Source organism: Lycium barbarum, chromosome 2 (assembly GCF_019175385.1).
Source record: "Lycium barbarum isolate Lr01 chromosome 2, ASM1917538v2, whole genome shotgun sequence".
NCBI lineage: Eukaryota > Viridiplantae > Streptophyta > Magnoliopsida > Solanales > Solanaceae > Lycium > Lycium barbarum.
The window spans coordinates 129,723,274-129,746,621 of record NC_083338.1 but is presented as its reverse complement, the minus strand read 5'-3'; the positions used below and the strand labels follow the sequence as shown (position 1 = coordinate 129,746,621).

The 23,348-nt window shown below is 38.6% G+C and overlaps 1 protein-coding gene and 1 long non-coding RNA gene across 2 annotated transcripts; one reads left to right on the top strand and one right to left on the bottom strand.

Annotated features, from left to right (window-relative positions):
* Positions 1-3,132: 3,132 nt before the first annotated feature.
* LOC132628902 (uncharacterized) lies at positions 3,133-4,155 on the top strand. The gene has a single exon (XM_060344655.1). It carries the CDS (start codon positions 3,133-3,135, stop codon positions 4,153-4,155), a length of 1,023 nt encoding a protein of 340 aa, XP_060200638.1.
* An 827-nt stretch (positions 4,156-4,982) lies between these two features.
* On the bottom strand, positions 4,983-10,253 carry LOC132627222 (uncharacterized). The gene is made up of 2 exons (XR_009577807.1): positions 9,989-10,253; positions 4,983-5,566 (listed from the first exon to the last, which is right to left on the bottom strand). It is a non-coding gene; the product is annotated as an uncharacterized LOC132627222 (long non-coding RNA).
* Between the last annotated feature and the right edge of the window lie 13,095 nt (positions 10,254-23,348).

The following is a 23,348-nucleotide window of genomic DNA, read 5'->3' as shown; positions in this document are numbered from 1 at the left end:
AAATCACCAACTCCACCAACAATATTATAATTGCAAAATTAATAATTGAAACTATAATAAGACTTTATAATATTCATTTGAGAGAAATTTAAAGTGGCTAATTGTTGCAAAGTAATTATAATTGAGAGATTGAGATTTGAGAGAAAGAGAAGAGTGAATTGGTGTGGATTAAAATGAAAATGGAGAGGAGTTTATATAGGGGTGGGGGATGGGTTAAAGTGTTAAAAAAAATTGGGGGGTTGGGGGGGGGGGGGGGGGCAAAAAATGGGTTTGGGACCGTTTAGCAACGGCCATTTTTGCAAATGGACCGTTGCCCAACGGTCCATTGGGCTGCTCCAACGGCTCTATTTAAAAACAAAAAAATTAATTCCACCGGTTTAACCGGTCCGGTTCCTGTTCCAAAAAAAAATTGAAACCGGATCGGTATATAATAAACGGTTAACCGATTTAACCGGTTCCGATTTTACCGGTCCGGTTACCGGTTTGAACCGGTTAACCCGAACCGGTTGACGGGTTTAAGCAGGAATAACCAACTTCAGAGTCCTAGATATTAAAGAATAGGTAGGACGTGCAAAGTTGAAATTTGTGATTAGAATTTATGGAATTAATATTAGGGGAAATTTTAAATTACAATTTTGTTCAATATAGAATTATATTTTGAAGAAATAATTTATATCGAAGGGCATAAAAGTCGTTTAATATTTAAATAATATTTTAGTCAACTAACATTTATATTCATGCTTTTATAATAATGTAGCTATAGATGTAGATAAAAATCTATTTGAGACGCTTAACCAAAAAAAACGAAAAAGAAGAAAGTAGAGATTAAGAAAAGGGAAGGGAAAATGAAAGTTCCTTTTTTTTTTTTTTTTTTTAACACTAACAGGAAATGAAAATTAACAATAAAAAAATACTTTTTTATTTTATTTTTTTGCGTGGAGACTGGTTGGAGTGGAAGCTGAAAACGAACGCCCAAGAAAATTCGTCCATGCGTGTAAGACCCGCTGAATTAGTCTTTGGTCTTTTTCTTTGCCGTCCAAGAAGCACTTAGGGGTCGTTTGGTTTCACGTGTATAAAATATGATGATAATACCAACATAAAATCTAACATTAATAATGTACTCTTTTCGTCCTAAAATATTTGTCACGTTTCTCTTTTCGAGAGTCAAAACTAGTTGAACTTAGACCAACATTTCATGATGTATTTTTTCATTATATTGATATGAGATGAATTACAACTTATAATATTTTTCGTGTAGATATAAATTTTAACTTTAGAATATTAAATTAATCTTATAGAATTTAGCTTAGAAAAATATTGACTCTCGAAAAGCGAAACGTGACAACTATTTTGGGACGAATCGAATAATATTTCGTTGCCCTTTTGATACTCTGCATGAAATTGATCACTAATTATGCAGTGTTCGATTGTCTTTTTTGTTGTGTGCATAAGTTATGCGAAATCTATGCATTATTTTATGCTAAATAGGATACGAATAACAGTGTAGAATTAGTTATGCATAGATTAATATTACAAAATGAAAAAATTGACCTTCATAATAGTTGGAAATTCTTTGTATTGTCTAACCAATAAACGAATACTTTAAATTATATATTGCAGACTAACTTGTACTATATCAAACTAAACATTCAACAAGGAATAATCTGCAGATCTAATCCTTCAATAACTAATTCCTATATGTATAATTCCTGCATAATTAACCCCTACGTTGCTATACTTGCTGTCACTTGAAAATATACATAGTAAACCAGTTTAAACTCGCAATTAGTCTTGGCCCAATTCTGATCGGGTTCCCTGATCTCCCCTTAGAGGGAAGGGGTGGACAAGAAATTAAAATATACATGCCGATGTATTTTGATATCTCACCGCTTTTGCATAATTTCTACATAACTTGTCTCTTATCCAAACGACCCCTAAGTTTTTTCAAAGTCTATTTCTCTTCTTTCATCCAGTCACATCTTGTGCCCCAAATTTCTATCTAATCAATAATTCTTTTATCCTCTAATTCTCTTTTGCATTTTCTGTAACTACAAAACAAGACAATGACGTTAAAACCAAGCTTCCAAGTAATTTTGATCCGTTATTATAATGTATGCATTTCGTCCCATTCTATATAGCTCGATTTGTTGCGTTGATGATCTGGTGGTGTTTTCTTTGACAAATTTATCTTTTGTGAAACTTAGTAATTGTAACTTCCATCTGATTGATGAATTATCGGCGATTTTCATTTTATTCGAAATATAGGAATATTAGATGTGTTTGTTTTGTTACAAATATTAGATGCGTTTGTTCTGTTACAAATTTTAGTTTATGAATTTGTTATAATAAACCTTAGCCATAAGCAATGATCATCCAGGAAATCCACCCAAGTTGAGAAATCCTTGGCTTCTACCCTTTTCCTAGGCCAGTAAAGGACATTATATAAACTTTTTTTTTTTTTTTTGGTCTAAATCAATAATCAAACATTAATCCCCAAATGCACCACATGGACCTCCCTTTCAAGATAGCAAATTTGAAAAAGAGGCCCTTTAATTATTTTTTTGAAATGGTCTCTGCCAAAATACTTGAGTTGACTTGGACTTTGAATAAAGACAATTTTTATTAGTTTTTATGAGCAATAAAGATATAAACAATTTATTTTGTATTCATTTCTATAAAAAAATTAATTTATATGAAACCTAAACTTTTAAATATTTAAATTTAAGTTTTGAATTACTAACCAAAATACCTGTTCAGAAATAAGAATTCTAAATAATCCTTTTTCCTTTATATTACGGCTTCCCTAAAAGTGGTTATTCAATCTTTGCAGTATCGGCTTTGAGGAATTCTGAAGAAAATTATCTATATTTCCCTAAATAACTTTGTACTGGAGAAACATTTCTTTTCAGATATTTTACTTATTCACGCTTCAAATTGTTTTTCTTTTTCTTTTCAATTTTGTCTTTATATTTTTTAACAAATTGACCAAAGAGAGGAAAATTTTGCCTATATAGATATCCTCCCCAATTTCCTACCATATATTAATCTCTTCTCCTTCATTTCCATAGATTAAATCCTGCCATCTACCCCCTCTTAAAGCATCTGCATTCCATATCCTCTATGCAACTAACCATGGATAGAGAACAAGAAGAGACGCAATTCCTAGGCCTCTTTGATATCTACATAGAAGCCTACAAAGTCATCTACAAATGGAGGAAAATATTCAGCCAAATCACCCTTTCTTTGATCCTTCCAATGTGCTTCATCTTCTTAGCTCACATGGAAGTTTACCATCTTTTCTTCTCTGACCTTAAGCACTCTGAGTTTCAGCTCCTACACACTCACACGGGCACGGCGAAATACAACAAGATCTCTGATCACATAAATTCAGAAGTAACCTCTCTATGGCTTTTCATAATTGTTTACTTCACTATCCTCGTCATCTTCTCCCTTCTTTCCACCTCTGCTGTGGTTTACACAATTGCTTGCATATACACTTCTCGTGAAGTCGGTTTCATGAAAGTTATGAGTGTTGTCCCTAAAGTTTGGAAGAGGGTTATGGTCACTTTCTTGTGTGCTTTCCTTTGTTTCTTCGCTTATAACTTTGTTGCCTTCTTTGCCTTTGTTATATGGTTTGTATGGGCTTTCAGCATGCAGGGTGAAAACGATGGCATCGTTAGATTTGTTGTCGTGATCATGGGGATTCTTTATGTCGGCGGATCCGTGTACCTTTCGGTTATATGGCACTTAGCTAGTGTGATAACCGTGTTAGAGGATTCATATGGGGTGAAAGCCATGCTTAAAAGCAAGGATTTATTGAAGGGGAAGATGAGAATAGCCCTAGTTTTCTTTTTCAAGTTCAATCTTTCACTTGGTGTCTTGAACTTTATTTTCAAGAAGTTTGTGGTACATGGAAACCATCATATGCATCTAGGGATGTTGTATAGTGTAGGGGTTGGGTTGCTTTGTCTTCTTTTATTGTTCAAGTTGATTCTCTTTGGTTTGGTGATTCAAACAATTATTTACTTTGTTTGCAAGTCCTATCACCATGAGAACATTGACAAATCTGCACTTTCTGATCATCTTGAAGTTTATTTGGGAGAGTATGAACCTTTGAAGTCCAAAGATGTGCAATTGGAGGCTTATGACGTTTAAAGTTTGACTTGTATCTTGTGTTACACATAAATATTAGTTCTTTTTTTCTCTTTTTTTTTTCCCTTTTTTTGGTAAAATATTAGAGTTCATTTTCTGTTCCTTCAGCACAAGTTCTGTGGGTGGAACATTTCTCTGTATTGACCTTTTCAATGGATAATATTTATGGGAACTATTATGATAGTAAAGATGAAAGACTGGCATTCTCTTTATCAGCTTTGGTCATTATGGATGTCATAATGGTTGTCTTAGATGTTATCATATGCCATCATTGATTCTGCTTGATTAACAATCTTTGACAAAATCAATTGTTGACTTGCCTTGATTCTTATGTATGTTCCTTTCTAATTCCTTTCTCCTTTTATTTTATTACTCCTACCATAATGTCATTAATTTTGGATATCCATTGGGCTTGTAAAACTGTATTGATATTTTAATTTGACCCTCTCATGTTATGGCTATAATGTTTATATTTTTCATTTAACTTCCAAACTACTTTTTTGTTGTGTATTACACGATGCTATCTATCATCGTTAAAGCAAAATATAATTGAATTCAAGAATGATTTTCAAGTATACAAGTCAAAAATAACAATAATATAACAAAAGCTAAAATGCATTTCCTATGTACTTTCCAAAACTATGTACTTGGGAGTACGAGCAAACACCCAAGAAAACATTTGAGGGATAAATACCGTCACGTATCTTATGGTTAACTTATCATCATTTACTAAGAAAGGGATGGCAACCCGGTTCTCACTAATACAAGGCAAATTAGTCTATACTAATGAAAAAGGTTCAGCTAATGTACTCAGTATAATGAACAAGGAATTCAAAGTTCAAATTGGTTTATTAAGAGACCCCATGTTTTAAAACCTTACAAAAACATAAACTTTGCTTCCGAAAGTAGCACAGAAGCAGTAATACATCCTTTACTGGTACAAAACAATTACATACCCCAGGTAGAGCAAACAAACTGCCTCTACCCCGAAGCTGAGTGATGATTTTTTTCACTTCAAAAAAATCCTACTTCCATTAGTACAGAACTAACAAATCCCGCAGTTGTAAGGACCCGTATATCTCAGCTATTTAAGATCATATTGGTAAACCATTTGACTGGCATATTCCACCACCCTACAACTTTTATTTTGACAATTTATAAGTAACATAGGAGAAAAAATAACATGGGCTGTGTGCATCACTTGGATGACAACTGCTGAGAACCATCCTTCTTTTCTTCTTGTTTTGATCCTGATACGGCTGCTGTTGCTGCAGCAGTCATGGCAGCAGCTGCTGCACCTAATTTTACACCTCCTGCAGCTTTAACAGCACCACCAATTTTTGCAAAAGCAGCTATTCCTCCGACAAGAATGGCTCTCAATGCAACTGTTGGTTTTATATTCATATTTGTCTACCTGGAAAGATATATCAGAGTTGTAAAGCCCCAGATCACCTAAAAACAAATATCTTATTGGCATATCAAAGAAAATACATTAACGCAACTTTCTCTGAGATGCAGAAGCTTGTGTAAGACAATAAAGAGCCCAAGTTACATATTCCTAAATTTAAAATAGAATATAAAAGATAAGGGACTAGATAAAATCTCTGTTACTATTTCAGAAAATACGCACCACAAAGAACAGTTCCTTCATTGCCTAGAATAGACAAAAAATGCAGTAACTGCTGCAACAACCTCTTAAATAGCCAAGTTGCAATAGAAAGGCTGGAATGGAGTTTATCAGTTTCAATTAAGTTCTACACATGGATTCAAAATGTGCAGGAGTTTCAGAGAGACTTCCTAGTGATCCAGCACTAGAACCGAAGGCAAAATTATTCATGGCAATCTCTACAGATATTCTTCTTCTGCAAATTGTAAGCAGCGCCTTTCTTATTTTCCCTTGGGGTGCTCCTGTACTTATTGTGAAGAAGAAGGATGGAACTATGCGTATGTGCTTCACACCAACTCCATAGCTTCTCTACCTAATAATATGCGAACCACTTCTTCACCTAAATCAAACTATGGGCTGGTTTTTTTTTTTTTTTTCCCAAATCTGTCATGTTAGTGCTGAAAGCATCACATTTGCAGAATCCTCTAATCCATAAAAACGAAAAAGCAAATAGAGCTCCCCGCCATCTTAGAGTCAACCATGAAATTTTGAGCAGCGCCTCTACTGCAACTTCTCCATTCTTGTGATTCTCCAAGTGTTAGGTACTGCCCGAAATAAATAGGTGTTGGTTCTTGTTGACACGTCTTGCACCATGTCACTAGCATGCCGCAAGAAACATGGCACAACCATGAAGATATACCAGCAGAATGCTCCATCTATAGTTCAAAATACTTCGTTTATCAAATAAAAAATCTTTCAACTCCCACCAACAGCCCTGCACTGACTGCAGACTAAAAGGCCTAAGTTCCTCTGATTTTCCACCAAATCCAGGCATTCCATGGTCAGAAATTATACTGTTACATGATGTTCATTCATTAGAACCTCCATTAAACAACCACAATGTTTCCATATCAAGACAAAATGAAGAAAACTCGGTACACTTGAAAAACATAATTAGCCTTCATTCAAACAACTGCCATGTAAAAGAAATCCTAATTGTCCTCACACTCTTGTGACAACATATGAACCTATAACAGCACCTCTATATTATCCAGTAGTTCTCATGGATCATATGGACTTTTGAAACTACCAAAACATTGAAATGCCTCCTCAAATAAACTAGATTCTTTTTGTTACCCGAATCCACACCTGTATTCTGCAACTGCAATCCAGAAAAAGGCACTCCGCCTCTTCAAAACACTATTTTAACCATATCTCAATATTAGTGAAGTTATCACTTATCAGACATGAATAAGTCGCAGACCCTCATCCAGTAAAAAAATCATGTACTATTTCATGCTTTTTTTGAAACCTTTTTTTTTTTTTTTTGTTTTTTTTTTTTTTGGAAACTTGTACTATTTCATGCTTAGACAATGCACTTTGTCTACAGCACAAGCTGATATTAAAAGCAAGTACCTCAGCTTTGGCTTCAACTTGTCTTTTTCTCATCAGAATATTCAGTTTTCAAGTACCTATCTAATCATTTAAACCTAATAAAATATGATTAGGACATCACATGATGCTATTTGGTCCTTACATCTCACATATCATCTGTGAAACATTTTGTAAGCAGAATTGCAGTCCAAATTCTGCACAAAACCGGAAACAATAGCCTTCCAAGATATATGAATTTTTACATTCACTCACTGTAGCCACACCATTAATCCATTAAGTCTTTCCGTTCATATTCATCAATTCAAACTTGACGATGATTGATGATGATTTTCTATAGGTTGGACTTGGCCATGCCTCTTAGGTGAGACTCACGTGACCTCGACATCATTAAGATGCCCTTAATTTATCCCAAAGGCCAAAAGACTATTATTGAGTATTGGAATTAAAAGGCCCAATTGGGGCAGACCTGTTGCAGCCTCAGTTGTGCGTTCCATCCTACACCATAAGCAAAACAAGTTCTCTAGAACAGTTGTAAGACTAGCAATGTTACATGAGTGACTGTTGGGCTTCTAGCAGCCCAGCAATTTCCATAAAATGAGTGTCGTAAAATATGAACGATCAGATGGATGTACAGTAATATGAGTTTAGCTAAGACCAGAAATGATCACATCTCATAAAAGGTATAAGTAGCATGAAGGATAAAACCACAACACGCAAATGGTGGTAGAGGTAGATCTTTCGATTGTTGAAGCTACAACCATGCAAATGGGAATTAGAGCATGAAGAAGTGGAACCTGCTTCATCGTAAGATGATTCACAGGGTACCCTTATAAATAACGATGACAAAGCAATGGATGTTGAGGAAGAGACTGCATGTAGATCTAGCATTGAGACTGTCAAAGAATTACTGTCTTGGTATCCAATGATATCTGGCGGTGCACAACAAGGAACTAACAAGGAAGATGTACATTGCTTTGAGATAATGCAAGATTCCTGGGGGTTCATACCAGATAAAGCAATCTTCAGTGTAGCTAATTCTGGTGTAATTGATCAAGTTGGCTATCTTGAAGTCGAAGAAGAACTGGTAAAGTATAAGCATGTTCACATAGATTCCTCTGTTTGGTAGATAGTTCTCGTGCTGCTTATGGCTCTGTCCGATTAGAGAGAATGCTTATGGACGAATTGGCTTCCTGGGTACTACATTGTGCACCTGTAAAGGAAATTTGAGGGACAAGATGTTACTGTGGTCCTATGTTGCAAAAGCAATTGCTATCATTTGGTGTGTATCATCTGAGATAAAATGATTGAGCTCGTTGTTTCTTAAAGGTGCATTTTTATTGTTGCCGCTTGTGAGAATATATCGATGATACAGGCATGAGCCCTGGAGGCATTGTCACAGCTTCAAATGAAAAGACAAGTAAGTGTTCTGAGTATGGAATTGATCTACGGGTGGAAAACTACTTGAGACCTCTATGAGTTCTAGAAAAATGTGTGCATCTTTCTAAGATGGAAGGCTACATCAAAAAGTCTTCATTCGAACCAAGATCAGTCATCTCAGAAACATTAAGTAGTTATGCTTGTAGATACGGAGATATCGAGCTGGGGCAAGAACCCTTCCATACGATGAATCTATACAAATTGCATTTGATCCCGGAGAGATTGAGTTCCTTGATTTTTACAATACACACCCTTGAGGACAAGGGTGATTTGAGGGAGCGAGATTTGATACGATATGAATTTCTTAAGCCTCTAAAAGCAACTGGAAAGGAATTAAGGAGGCTCAAGTTAGCATTGCAACTTATGGCTTATTTTAGAGGAGCATGTTAGCTCATTCCTCCAGACCCCGCTTGTGGGATTACACTAGGAGGGTGTTTGGCTAAGCTTATAAGCTAGTCAAACCAGCTTATAAGCACTTTTCGGCTTCTCTCTGTGTTTGGTAAAAATAAAAGTGCTTATAAGTCAGCACTTAATGCTTATCAGCTACTTTAAATCAGCGAAGACAAACGGGCTCTAGGTATGTTGTTGTTGTTGTATGTTAGCTCATTGTTGTCCTACCTCCTACGTATTAAGCCTATAAATAACTTCCCTTAAGTACTTATCTATCTTTTGAGAAATGAATTAGCCCTAGTTTTTAGCTTATCCATCAGACTCTCTCTATATCTTCTTTCTTAGCTGTAATTTTCTCAAAAGCTTAGTGAGCTTTCAATTCCAGATTGTATAGAGAAAAAAAACCCAAATTTGCAACTCTACATCAACTTAGCAAACTTCTTGAACACATAGCATGTTTGCGCACCACATCGAAGTCCTCTAATTGCTTATACATAAGAGCTAAGCTAAAGAAAACTTGTCTCGTCCCATTATATAAGAAACATCTAGTAATCCAACAACAAAATACCTAGTGTAATACCACAAGTAGGGTCTGGGGAGGGTAGGATGTACGCAGACCTTACCCCTACATTTGTGAGGTAGAGTGGCTGTTTCCGATAGACCCCTCGGCTCAAAAGGAGTGAAATCAAAGAAAGATTTAAAAGCAACAGGTAGTAACTTTCATATACATTTGACCTTCTTACTGTATTTGTGAAACTATCAGGGGTTGCTAGAAAAATATGATACCAAAACTGAACTTTTTCGTTTAACCTGGAAATTAGCTTGCAAAATATCTAAAGAAGCATAAAAAAGATTTGGAGACCAAAAAAACGTGAATGTAATGAAACCCCGTATTGGGGATTCTCATAAAATTAATTTAGAAGATAAAAGAATAAACAATTTGCAACAAGTGAAAACACAAGTATAGGAGGAAAATCTAAAGGCAGAAACTTCGATAAGGTTACTTACTTACACCTATATTTTCGCCTGAGGAAGTGATTGCTCGAAAGCGTAATTTGAAAATACGGGGGTTCTCTTTGTTGAATGTTGGAAGGGACAAATTTTGGGGAAATCCAGGTCCTAATTAGAGGTCAATCCCAAATTTAGGGGGTTGAAGTTGAAAAAATTATAGGTAATTTTTTGTAAACTTGAATAGTTTTAGAATCAATTCAAAATTTATAGGGTTGAAGTTGAAAAAAAACATTAATATAAAGTACAAATTTTAGATAGGGAAATGGTGCAAATATATCTTCAATTTTGCGGCTTAGAACAAATATACTCCTCATTAAAAAATGTTGCAAATCTACCTCGTCGCTACATAAATGGTGCAAATATACTCTTTATGCTAACGGAATTTTTTTTAGAAATTATTTAGCTTATTTTTAAATTTAGGGGGTTGAAAAACTTTATATAAATTGTTGTAACTATAATAGTTTTAGAATTAATTCCAATATTTTTACATATAAGGTCAAATTTTAGTATATGAGTATGAATCAAATAAAATATCTGAAGTCTATTGTATTGCTTGTGCGGCTCAATTCCAAATAGTTTGACATTTTGTAAGTTTGGTTTGGCCTAGGCACAAATATTTACAAGAATTTATAATACAAGGAATAGTCCAGAACCAAAATGCCCCAAAAAAAAATATTTTGAACCAAAATACCCCAACAAAAAAAAGTTACCAAACTACCTTTATAGTGTCCCTCCTTTTTTTTCGGCCCTTTTGGTTAACCCTTCTTCCATTACACTTTTTAACGTACTTTGACCATAGATTAATCATGATTCGGGACCCCGAAACTTCAATGTTTTATATAGAACCCTACTTATTTTTGTGCGATTAATAAGGTAGGATCAATACATCAAGGATACACAAAAGTTCAGATAGCCGTTTTAGTGGTTGAAAAGTGCTCGAACACCATTTTCGTTTGAAGGCTCGGTGACATTAGCTTGAAGTTTTTTACGAATACTTAAACTTGTTCATTAATAATTAATCAAAAGTTAGTCAAAATGGCAGCATTCATACAAAAAAAAAACTTAATTAAATTGCATCATTCATAACCTTGAGTAGATGAAAATACTTAAACTTGTTCATTAATAAGAATCCCAAACTTTTTAAAATACAATCATCAAAGTAAGAAAAAAAACTTAAAAAACATTCATCAATTAATGCCCTTGAGTTGATCTTCCGCCACCACCGCGAGATGTGCCACCACCACTAGAGGTACTTCCACCACGAAAGTTTCCTCCACCACGAGAGGTACTTCCACCGCGAGATGTAGTTTGATCACCATGCCGTAAGGGACACTTGCGCTTATCATGACCAACATAATTGCAAAATGAGCATTTTCGAGTGTATCTCCCCGGTGGAACATCCATTTCATTATGAATACGCGAGTATGCATTCTTTCTGAATTTACGGATAAATGTTTTATTTGCAACCATTGAAAATGGATCCGGTGGCCAATAACTCTCACTACCAAGTGGGTAGAACCTTCCAGCATACGTTCTTGCATAATTTTCAACTGTATATTCCTCAGCTATGTACGGGGAGGCGTTCTTTCCCATTGCGATAAAACACTTGAAGGCATGAGAACATGGTATGTAATATGATTGACACTTGCCGCATGTGCATGTTCTTGGAATCTCACAAATTGTGTGGACGTTACCTCATTTACCTTGGTGCACACTTGTTGTGAGTTTAAATATGCGCTCTGCAGAGTTGTACTCCATCCGGTCATGTTTCTGAGCCTTATATTTGTGGTACTCGAACAGTTTTGACCGTTTTGGCATCCATCTTTGACATGTTGTTGCATGTGCTTTGGCCTCTTTTGATCTACTGACGAACAGCTCCACAACCTGCTTAAATGTCATTCTCACCATTGCGGTGACGGGTAGTCCCCGTGCAGATTTCAACAAGCCATTGAATGACTCAGAGCTGTTTGTTGTCAGCATACCCCCTCTCCTACCTTCATCCTGGTATAATGTCCATTTGTCTTTATCAACTGCATTCAACCAGTGGAAGGCTTCCTCATTCGCCCACCTAATAATGTCCATCTGCAGGTTAAACTTCTTCTCTTGATGCTCTGTTGCAGCCGCCCACATCCAATTGCAAAGTGTTGGGATTCGATATGCCTTTTGGAAGTTTGCCTTCAAATGCCTTAAACAATAACGATGGTAGGCAAAAGGTGGCTGCCACCCCTGCAAATTGAACATGTTGTGCAATATGCCAGCATGTCTGTTTGATATCCCACATATTCCCATGCGATCTTTAATAATGTGTTGCCTTAAGTAGTCCAAAAACATACCCCACGTACTAATGCTCTCATTAGCTGCAATTGCAAAAGCTAGAGGGAATATAGCTCCATTTGCATCCATTCCAACTGCTATTAGCAGCTTTATGTCATACTTCCCGTACACATGTGTTCCATCTATTGATATTACAGGCTGACAATGAGCAAAACCATCAATGCATGGTTTGAAGGCCTAAAACACAAAATCAAAAATATTATCCGGCACACCAGGCTTCGATTTGAGCTTCCATTCAACAACAGTACCATGATTGAAGTGTTCTAGAGCCGCCATGTATCTCGGCAACGTCAAAGAGCCCTCCCAATTGCCGAAGACTATCTCATGTGCACGCCTACGCCCAAGATACGCCTTTTTCCTAGTAACAGTTTTGCTATATACTTTCAGGACGGCTCTAATACAATCTTTAATAGGGAGCCTGAAAAATTTGAAATATCAGCATATAACAACGAGGAACATTATATTAACACCAAAAATAAAATAAACTTAGACGAAGGGGATACCTTGGGTTTTCTCTATTATCGCCAACTAATACACGCGCAATCAAATTAGTATCTAGATTGCAACGATCATCTGGGAGGTCACCCATATCACAAGTGTGCTTTGTGTAGAACTTTGAAATAGTCCACATCTTTTCAGCAGTTTCCTTACCACGGAGCATCCATTCGTAGCCTTGATATTTTCGCTTGCAGACCAATCGCCAAAGTTTTCGTGTGGAATCGTCAACTTTAAACTCCCTCATCCCCTGGATGCAATAAATCTTAACAGCCCTTTGCAATGATTTTTTCGATCTGAAAATCATCCCTTTTTCAATATGAGCCTTTTATTTTAAAAGATCCACTGGCTCTTTCCACAAACTTCGCCGAATATGATCATCATCCCTAGTAAAGACAAAGGCATCTGGGCGATCTTGAAGATGATCAAGATAGGGGATCTCATCGGAATGCCACTGAATCGGGGTCGACTCTTGCCATTGAAATTGGCTTTGCAGCTGAATCGGAGTCGACTCTTGCTGTTCAAATGGTTGCTGTGAATTCAATTCCTCCTCGTGTGCCGGACTGTTCATCATGTCTTGCAACAATTTTACTTGATGTTGAGGATTAGTTCCAACCTCAATCTCATCGTCACTTTGCTCATCGTCACTTTGCTCATCGTCACTTTCCTCCGCATTAGGTATTTCCTCACTATCGTTGGATGATGTCACTATATAATTCGGATAATCCAGACCATCCATAGCAGGCCTTTGCCTATAATTTGGTGCAACCACCACATTCTCCCTACATAAGAAATTAGGGTGTTTTAACTACTACACATCAAATAACACTATTGATGTTAAAAAAAAAATAGACGTACCGATAGTAATTAACTGCACCGAAACTTGAGGAAGGACCATCGCTTTGAGTTGTTGGATAGGATAAGGATGTTCCAACCTGATTCATCCATCCCGATTGAGGAGACCATCCGATATGATCCATATCAGGTGTATAACCCCTAAATAATATAATCGACATCATTAGTAGCATTCAAGTGACACTACACATAATAATAATAACAATAACAATAATAATAATAATAATAATAATAATATTGTAAAAAATGAATATTTACCACTGCCCGTCAAATTGCTGACTTAAACTATCTAGAGGCATTTGGCTAGTCAAAATACTTTCATAGGTACTCATGTCAGGGTAATTGTGTTGACAAGTAGGTTCCGCTTGAGTGACTTCAGCTTGAATTATAGACGGGGCTTCCCGACGAGGTCTATTTCGGGCTTCCCGAGGAACCCTAGCCATGAATTCAAGTCGATTAATGGGGACCTTCTCTATATACATTTCAAGGACGTTTAAAGTTATGCATTGCCTATAATCATAAGGCGCCTTCAAATAATCAGTCAAAGAATCATCGTCTTGAATGTACCACTGTCCATAACTAGTTACACCTTCTGGCGTAAATGACATTGGATATTTTCCAATTATATTTAGATCAAAATCACTTCTACTAACTTGTAGTCTATTATACAAGGCTTGGAGTAGTTTTGAGAATTTTAAGTCAAGTGGAAACTTAACATGGTATTTTGGGGAAAAATCATAGCGCAAATTATTTTCCTCGAATATAATTTGTCTGTCCCAGAATAAAGAAACTCTAATTCTTGGAACATCTGCCATATTTTGAATAATTTAGGAGGAATACAAAATGCAAAAACTAGATGAAACTTCAAATTTTTTGTTTTTTTTGCCTTATACGAACTCGGTATTAATAGGATTTGAAGTTTGAATATAGAACCAACACATGCATTACAGTGTCTTGCAGTGTTACGTCAAATCAAATTAAGTACGGAGTGTTGCATAACGCATGAAATAACTGCGTTATGTCAGGTCCCAGCAGAATAGCGCAGTAAATTACTACGTTATTCTGTCACAACGCAGTAAAATACCGCGTTATGACAGTATAACGCAGTAATTTAATGTGTTATACTGGTATAACGCAGTATTTTACTACGCTATACCGCTGCAGCATATCGTCACCTCAACTGTCAAACAGAAAAACGTCATGATTCAAATCAAACTTTATATAACGTAATTTGACGAATAGTTGTTACCAACCACACAACATTCCACACAAAATTGAGTTACTATGTCATTTTTTTGACCAATTTAAAGATATTAGTCGTGTTATATTGTTCACTCCAGCAAACATATTTGAAGCAATGGGTAAGACCTGGGAACTAGATGATGATGATTTTCATTACTCAAATAACCCTAACGATAGATTCAATCGAGAATACAATAATAAAATGAGAGAGGAGTGAGATTGGCGTGTTAGGGAGGCTGCAGCACTGGAGCATAAGTTAGCGTCAGTAGGTCTTAAATGCCCCAAAAAATGTGCTATGTCAATGCCTCGCGTGTTACACCTCGGAAATTTTTCCGTTAATATGCGCAAAATAGGCTAATACGGATAAAGTCTATGTGGCGTCTTGTAGACGGGTGATAAGGTCCCGTAGATTGGTATTGAGGCGTTGAACAATTGTTAAGAAGGTTCCATAAGGATCGGAGATGAAACAAAGTGAAGAAAATAAGATTCAGTGAACTGGGGAGTATACGGTCCATTATACGGACCGTAAAAGTGTTTTACGGTCCATTATACGGACCGCAAAAGCGTAACAGAAGAGACTAACTGAAGGGTGAGTTTTACGGTAGATTATACGGACCGTATAACGGTTTGACGGTCCATAAAATGAACCGTCAAAGTGTCACAGAATGAAGATGAGGGAAGATCAGTTTTACGGTGAGTTATACGGACCGTATAACAATTATACGTCCCGTCAAATGGTCACAGAGAGGGGTGATCACTGAGCCCATTTTACGGTCAGTTATACGGACCGTATAACGAACCGTATAATGGCATCGGGACTGAAGTTGAATTTTATAAAACATGATCCAAATCCCATTTCTTCATTTCCCATTTGCTACTACACGATCCTCTCTCTCTCTAGAATATTCTACCCTCTTCCAACCAAGAACACAAGTAGAAATCCAAGATTTATTTTATCAATCCACCACAACCTAGTGCAAGAACACATCAAAAGGGATTATTTGAGTCAAGAATTTCCTAGAAGGAGGAACTAGGGTTTTGTTGGAGTGAAGTATTTCAACTCAAGGTTTGTTCAATCACCATCCAAGGTATGTTTCATGACTTTATCAAGTTATTTAAGTGTTAGGAGAATAAGAAAGCTTGAATTGTAGAAACACATAGACAAATGGGTCTTGAATGGGTGAATAGTGCCACTATTGAGTGATGATGGAATTGAATCATATAAGTTGAAGTGTTAAGGTTATGAAAATGCTATAAATGATGATTTTACCATGAAATAAGTATTAAAGGTGAGAAACACGATAATAAGCTATATGGATAAATATGGGAAATTGGAGGAAATTGGTGGAATGTGATGAGGGTATGTAAATGATAGTTGTTGATTGTGATATTGTGGGTATTGTGGTGAATGTTGGAAGTTGACCTAGAACATGGGAAACGTAGAATAAACAAAGGAAGTGCTGCCCAATTTTCTTTAGAAATAGCGACACGTCCATATAGTCCATTAACTAATGATAATTCGAATTCTATTATGAAGGCAACGACGCGATAATGCAGAAGAGCAAGTGAACGATATTCTAGATAAGCGACCAAGGTATGTGAGGCTAGTCCTTCCTTCTGATGGCATGAATCTTATAACTCGAATTCCTACCTACTACATGAGTTCCTATAATCCGGAAAGCTAGAAGTCTAAAGTCATAATGCCTATATAATATGCAAGATATGATATGATGAAGCTAGCATGATAATGATGTTATTCATCGTTTACACTCACCTTATATACTAGTTCTTTCAAGGTGAGGCAGAGTATCAGTAATTGTTCCATAATACCATCGGGGGATCACGACCTTACGTCACCTCGATAGAGTAAAGTTAATCATGAGCATTATGCATGTATTATGATGAGATAAGCATATGTTGAAAAGGATGATGTTATAAGTATTTTATGTTAAGCCTGTCATGATCGCATTACACCGCGCCTAGTTGGCCTGGCAGTCACCGCTATGGCGGGCAGCTATACGGATACACCATGACCCTCTCGGGCATGGGCAGACACCACTAGTGGGCGGCATGAGATGGTACCCCGGACGCGGGAGGCCTGGACGCGGGCTTATATTATTGATTATTACACCGTTCCGACATGGACGGGCAGCTTGCATGATATGCATATATGACATGATAAAGAGTATGAGTAAGACATCATGTATCATTCTTCTTATGGTTATCATTCAGATCCATATGCTCACATTGATGTTCGTTATATTGTCATGATCTTTTCTTCGTTATTTATGCTTCTCATACTCAGTACAATATTCGTACTGACGTCCTTTTCTTCGGACGCTGTGTTCATGCCCACAGGTAGACAGGGAGGCGAGCTAGACACAGATTCCTAGTAGCAGTCAGCTGTCGAGAGCACTCCATTGTTCGGAGGTGCTTATGATCTCCTTTTGTGTATATTTATATATTCATTTTGGGCATGAATAGCGCGCCACATCAATAAACAGGAGGCTACAAGGCATTTAGGAAAATGACCATCTTTCTTTTCATAGATCGTGCGACAGAGCCATGTGTAGGATTTTATTCTCTTCTAAAAGTGCATTATGATTTCAGAATGCCGCCAAAAGGGAAAGCTACAGCTGCCCAGAAGGGCAAAGCTACAATGAAAAAGCGGGCGGAAAGAGAGCCTCCAGCTAATGTAGAGGAAGGTGAATCACAGAATGAGGCCTCGCATAATATAGAGGGGCAAGGAGGAGCCTCGGCTCCGATTCCTCCACCAGTTGCGTCGGGTCGACAAGTGACCGAGGCTATACATTTATTGACTCAATTGGTTGCCGCCCAGGCACAACGACAGAGTGCGGGCCCGAGTGATCGTTTAACTAGTACGAGAGCCCGTGATTTCATGACCCTAAATCGCCCGGAGTTCTTTGGATCTAAGCCGGATGAAGACCCGCAAAACTTTGTTGCTGAAATGTTGAGGACTTTAAAGATTATTCATGCTTCCGAGACTGAATTGGTGGAGCTAGCTTCTTATAGACTCCGCGATGTGGCGGTGCTATGGTACAACAACTGGATGGCATCAAGAGGAGAGAATGCATCTCCTCCGGTTTGGCAAGAATTTGTGGACGCTTTCATCCGTCATTACTTGCCACCCGAGACTCGCCGAGCTAGGGCGGATAGATTCTTGAATTTGATGCAAGGGAACATGAGTGCCCGAGAGTATAGTATGCAATTCAATTCTCTGGCAAGGTACGCTCCGAGTATAGTATCCGATATGGGCGATCGTGTACACAGGTTCGTGAGTGGTTTGGGGCCACATTTGTTCAGAGAATGTTTAACAGCCTCTTTGCAAGACGGGATGGATATTTCCCGGATACAGGCCCATGCACAGAATCTTGAGGAACGACGACAGTTGCAGAGAGGTGATCATGATAGTGACAGGAGACAAGGAAAAAGGGTTAGATCGATGGGAGCGAGCAGTGAATACAGAGGAGGGTCGAGACAGATGCATTCTAGGCACTCAGGTCAGTCAGCAACCAGTGCACCTCCTAGGGTCCCAGATAGGAGAGCTGATCGTTCTTTTCAGCCAGGACAGGGCCAGAGTTCGAGGGCCCCAGATTCTCAGTTTAGGGGAGACTTCAGTCAGCGGAGACCTCCAGTACCGCTGTGCAGTCAGTGCGGTAGATTACATTCCGGGCAGTGCCGTCAGGGTTCAGACGCATGTTACGCCTGCGGGCGGGTTGGTCACATTATGAGAGATTGCCCTTCAGCGAGAGGCAGAGCGGGGACTCAGCCCACAGGTTCAGCAATGGGTTCTTCTTTGGTACGCCCGTCCGTACAGACTTCTCAGACTACAGCAGGCAGAGGCAAAAGTAGAGGGGGAGTATCTACTTCAGGTGCTGTTCAGCCCCGCGTATATGCTTTGGTAGGGCGATAGGATCTTGAGTCCTCCCTAGATGTTGTCACAGGTATCTTGACTATATTTTCCCATGACGTGTATGCTCTGATTGACCCAGGCTCTACTTTCTCTTATATTACTCCGTATGTTGCTGGTTGTATTAGAGTGAGACCCGAGTCAATTAAACCCTTTGAGGTACTTACTCCGGTTGGTGAACCCGTGATAGCAAAACAAGTATACAAAGATTGTGTCATTGTTATATGTGACCGTCAGACCCGAGCTAATTTGATTGAGTTAGAGATGATCGATTTTGATGTAATTATGGGTATGGATTGGTTGGCCTCATGCTATGCTAATGTCGATTGCCGGACAAAAGTGGTTCGATTCCAATTTCCGGGAGAACCTGTATTTGAATGGAGAGGTAATGCAGCATCCCCAAATGGTAGGTTTATTTCCTACCTCAAGGCGAGGAAGATGATAGCAAAAGGTTACATTTATCATCTAGTTCGAGTCCATGATATCGAGGCAGAGCCGCCAAATTTTCAGTCGGTTCCGGTGGTAAATGAATTTCTAGATGTATTTCCAGACGAGCTCCCAGGTCTTCCTCCAGAAAGGGAAATTGATTTTGCTATCGATGTACCACCAGACACTGAGCCCATTTCTATTCCTCCGTACCGAATGGCTCCAGCAGAGTTGAAGGAATTAAAGATACAGTTGAAGGATCTACTCGAGAAGGGGTTTATAAGGCCTAGTTCATCACCGTGGGGAGCACCGGTCCTGTTCGTAAAAAACAAAGACGGATCCCTACGAATGTGTATCGACTACATGCAATTGAATAAGGTGACAGTAAAGAATAGATACCCTCTTGCCAGAATCGATGATTTGTTTGATCAACTGCAAGGTGCTAAATGGTTCTCCAAGATAGATTTGCGATCGGGTTATCATCAAGTGAGGATCAGGGAAGCAGATATTCCCAAGACTGCTTTCAGGACAAGGTATGGTCACTACGAGTTCCGAGTGATGTCGTTCGGGTTAACAAATGCCCCGACGGTGTTCATGAATTTAATGAATAATGTGTTCAGACCATTTTTGGATCTCTTCGTGATAGTATTTATCGATGACATCTTGGTATATTCTCGCACAGAATCAGAACATGCGGATCATTTAAGAATTGTCCTTGGTGTTCTTCGAGCCCGAGAATTATATGCAAAGTTCTCCAAGTGTGAGTTTTGGCTTAATTCTGTGGCATTCTTAGGCCATATTATTTCGAATGATGGCATCCGAGTCGACACCCAGAAAATTGAAGCTGTGAAGACTTGGCCAAGGCCTACGACGCCGACAGAAGTTCGTAGTTTTCTTGGTTTGGCAGGATACTATAGAAGGTTTGTAGAGGGGTTTTCCTCCATTTCAGCTCCCTTGACGAAGCTAACTCAGAAGTCGGCAAGATTTCAATGGAATGACGCTTGTGAGCACAGTTTCCAAGAATTGAAAGACGGGTTGACTTCAGCCCCAGTGTTAACACTTCCAGAAGGACCGGATGGCTATGTGGTATATTGTGATGCTTCCGGCATGGGATTAGGCTGTGTACTAATACAGCAGGGCAAAGTCATTGCATATGCCTCGAGACAACTGCGGAAACATGAACAGAATTACCCAACTCATGATCTCGAATTGGCCGCGGTTATTCATGCCTTGAAGATATGGAGACATTACTTGTATGGAGTTCACATCGACATATATACAGATCACAAGAGTCTCCAACACATTTTTAAGCAGAAGGAGTTGAATTTACGGCAGAGGCGGTGGTTGGAATTATTGAAAGACTATGATGTAAACATCATGTACCACCCCGGAAAAGCTAATGTGGTAGCCGACGCGCTTAGCCGTCGAACAATGGGTAGTTTATGTGGAATTCCCTCAGAAAAAAATAAATGGTCCGTGAGCTTTATCGATTAGCGAGACTTGGAGTGCGTGCAATTGATTCGAGTAAAGCAAGTATCGGCATTAATGACCCCGCAGTTTCATTTTTGAATGTAGAAGTGAAGGAACGACAATACGAAGATTCTCAACTAAGCCGTTACCGAGACCTATCTCGTGAGAAGAGAAAGTCTCCATTTGAAGTTTCCATGGATGGAGTTCTTCGATATCAAGGCAAGCTATGTGTACCGGATATGGCAAATTTGCGCCAACGGATTTTAGAGGAAGCACACCATTCCCGGTATTCCATTCATCCCGGTGCAACTAAGATGTATCATGACCTCAAATTATTATACTGGTGGGATGGCATGAAGAGAAATGTAGCAGATTTTGCAGCACAATACTCAAATTGCCAACAGGTAAACGCAGAACATCAGAAGCCAGGAGGTTTGTTGCAAGCGATGGAAATTTCTATGTGTAAATGGGAAATCATTAATATGGATTTTGTTGTAGGATTACCCCGTTCACGAGGGAAGTATGATTCTATATGGGTGATCGTGGACAGACTCACGAAATCAACTCATTTCCTCCCAGTCAGAACTACGTACTCGGCGGAAGATTATGCCCGGTTGTATTTAAAAGAAATCGTGCGACTCCATGGAATTCCTTTAGCCATTATTACAGATAGAGGGGCACAATTCACAGCCAAGTTTTGGAAGTCGTTTCAAGAGGGTCTAGGTACTCAAGTCAAATTCAGTACGGCATTTCATCCGCAAACTGACGGGCAAGCCGATCCCACTATTCAAACCCTGGAAGATATGCTACGAGCATGCATGCTAGATTTTGGTGATAGTTGGGACGAGCACTTATCCCTCATTGAATTTGCTTACAACAATAGCTACCATTCCGGTATTCGGATGGCTCCATATGAAGCTTTGTACGGAAGGAAATGTAGATCTCCAATTGGTTGGTTTGAGATAGGAGAATCACAATTAATAGGTCCCGACCTGATTCAGCAAGCCGTCAAAAAAGTCAAAATTATTAGAGATCGGTTACTGACAGCCCAGAGTCGTCAAAAGTCTTATGCGGACAATCGCCGACGAGACCTGGAATTCCAAATTGGTGACTGGGTGTTTCTAAAGGTATCGCCGATGAAAGGAGTGATGAGGTTTGGCAAGAAAGGGAAACTAAGTCCCAGGTATATCGGACCCTATGAAATCATTCGTAAGGTGGGCCAAGTAGCTTATGAATTGAATTTGCCTTCGGAGCTTGAATCAGTTCATCCAGTATTCCATGTTTCGATGATCCGCAAGTGTATTGGGGATCCCACGAGAATAGTCCCGGTAGAAGATGTGCAAGTGACGGAAAAGCTAACATATGAAGAGGTACCTGTTGCTATATTGGACAGACAAGTGCGAAGGCTACAGAACAAAGAAGTAGCGTCAGTCAAAGTTCTATGGCGGAACAATAATAGAGAAGAAATGACTTGGGAAGCGGAAAAGAAAATGAAGTCCAAGTACCCCCATTTGTTTCAAACCCCAGAAGAGGCTCAACACGAAGCGACGACGAATTGAGGTATGTATGCTTTATTTCTATGATTTTTGGTCGTGTGTGGCCATAGATGCATTAATATTATGATGTAGCCCCGTGAGGCAATAATATTATGGGTTGCTGTGACAGGTTGGTAATGCCAGATTACAGGGGAAACTCTGGCGAAATTTCTATAAGAACTCGAGTGTTTAACATTCGAGGATGAATGTTCCAAAAGGGGGGGGGGGGGGGGGGGGGGGGGGGGGGGAAGAATGTTACACCTCGGAAATTTTTCCGTTAATATGCGCAAAATAGGCTAATAAGGATAAAGTGTATGTGGCGTCTTGGAGACGGGTAATAAAGTCCTGTAGATTGGTATTGAGGCGTTGAACAATTGTTAAGAAGGTTCCATAAGGATCGGAGATGAAACAAAGTGAAGAAAATAAGATTCAGTGAACTGGGGAGTATACGGTCCATTATACGGACCGTAAAAGTGTTTTACGGTCCATTATACGGACCGCAAAAGTGTAACAGAAGAGACTGACTGAAGGGTGAGTTTTACGGCAGATTATACGGACCGTATAACGGTTTGACGATCCGTAAAATGAACCGTCAAAGTGTCACAGAATGAAGATGAGGGAAGATCAGTTTTACGGTGAGTTATACGGACCGTATAACAATTATACGGCCCGTCAAATGGATCGTCAAATGATCACAGAGAGGGGTGATCACTGAGCCCATTTTACGGTCAGTTATACGGACCGTAAAAATTTATACGGACCGTATAACGAACCGTATAATGGCATCGGGACTGAAGTTGAATTTTATAAAACATGATCCAAGTCCCATTTCTTCATTTCCCATTTGCTACTACACGATCCTCTCTCTCTCTCTAGAATATTCTACCCTTTTCCAACCAAGAACACAAGTAGAAATCTAAGATTTATTTCATCAATCCACCACAACCTAGTGCAAGTGAACGATATTCTAGCTAAGCGACCAAGGTATGTGAGGCTAGTCCTTCCTTCTGATGGCATGAATCTTATAACTCGAATTCCTACCTACTATATGAGTTCCTATAATCCGGAA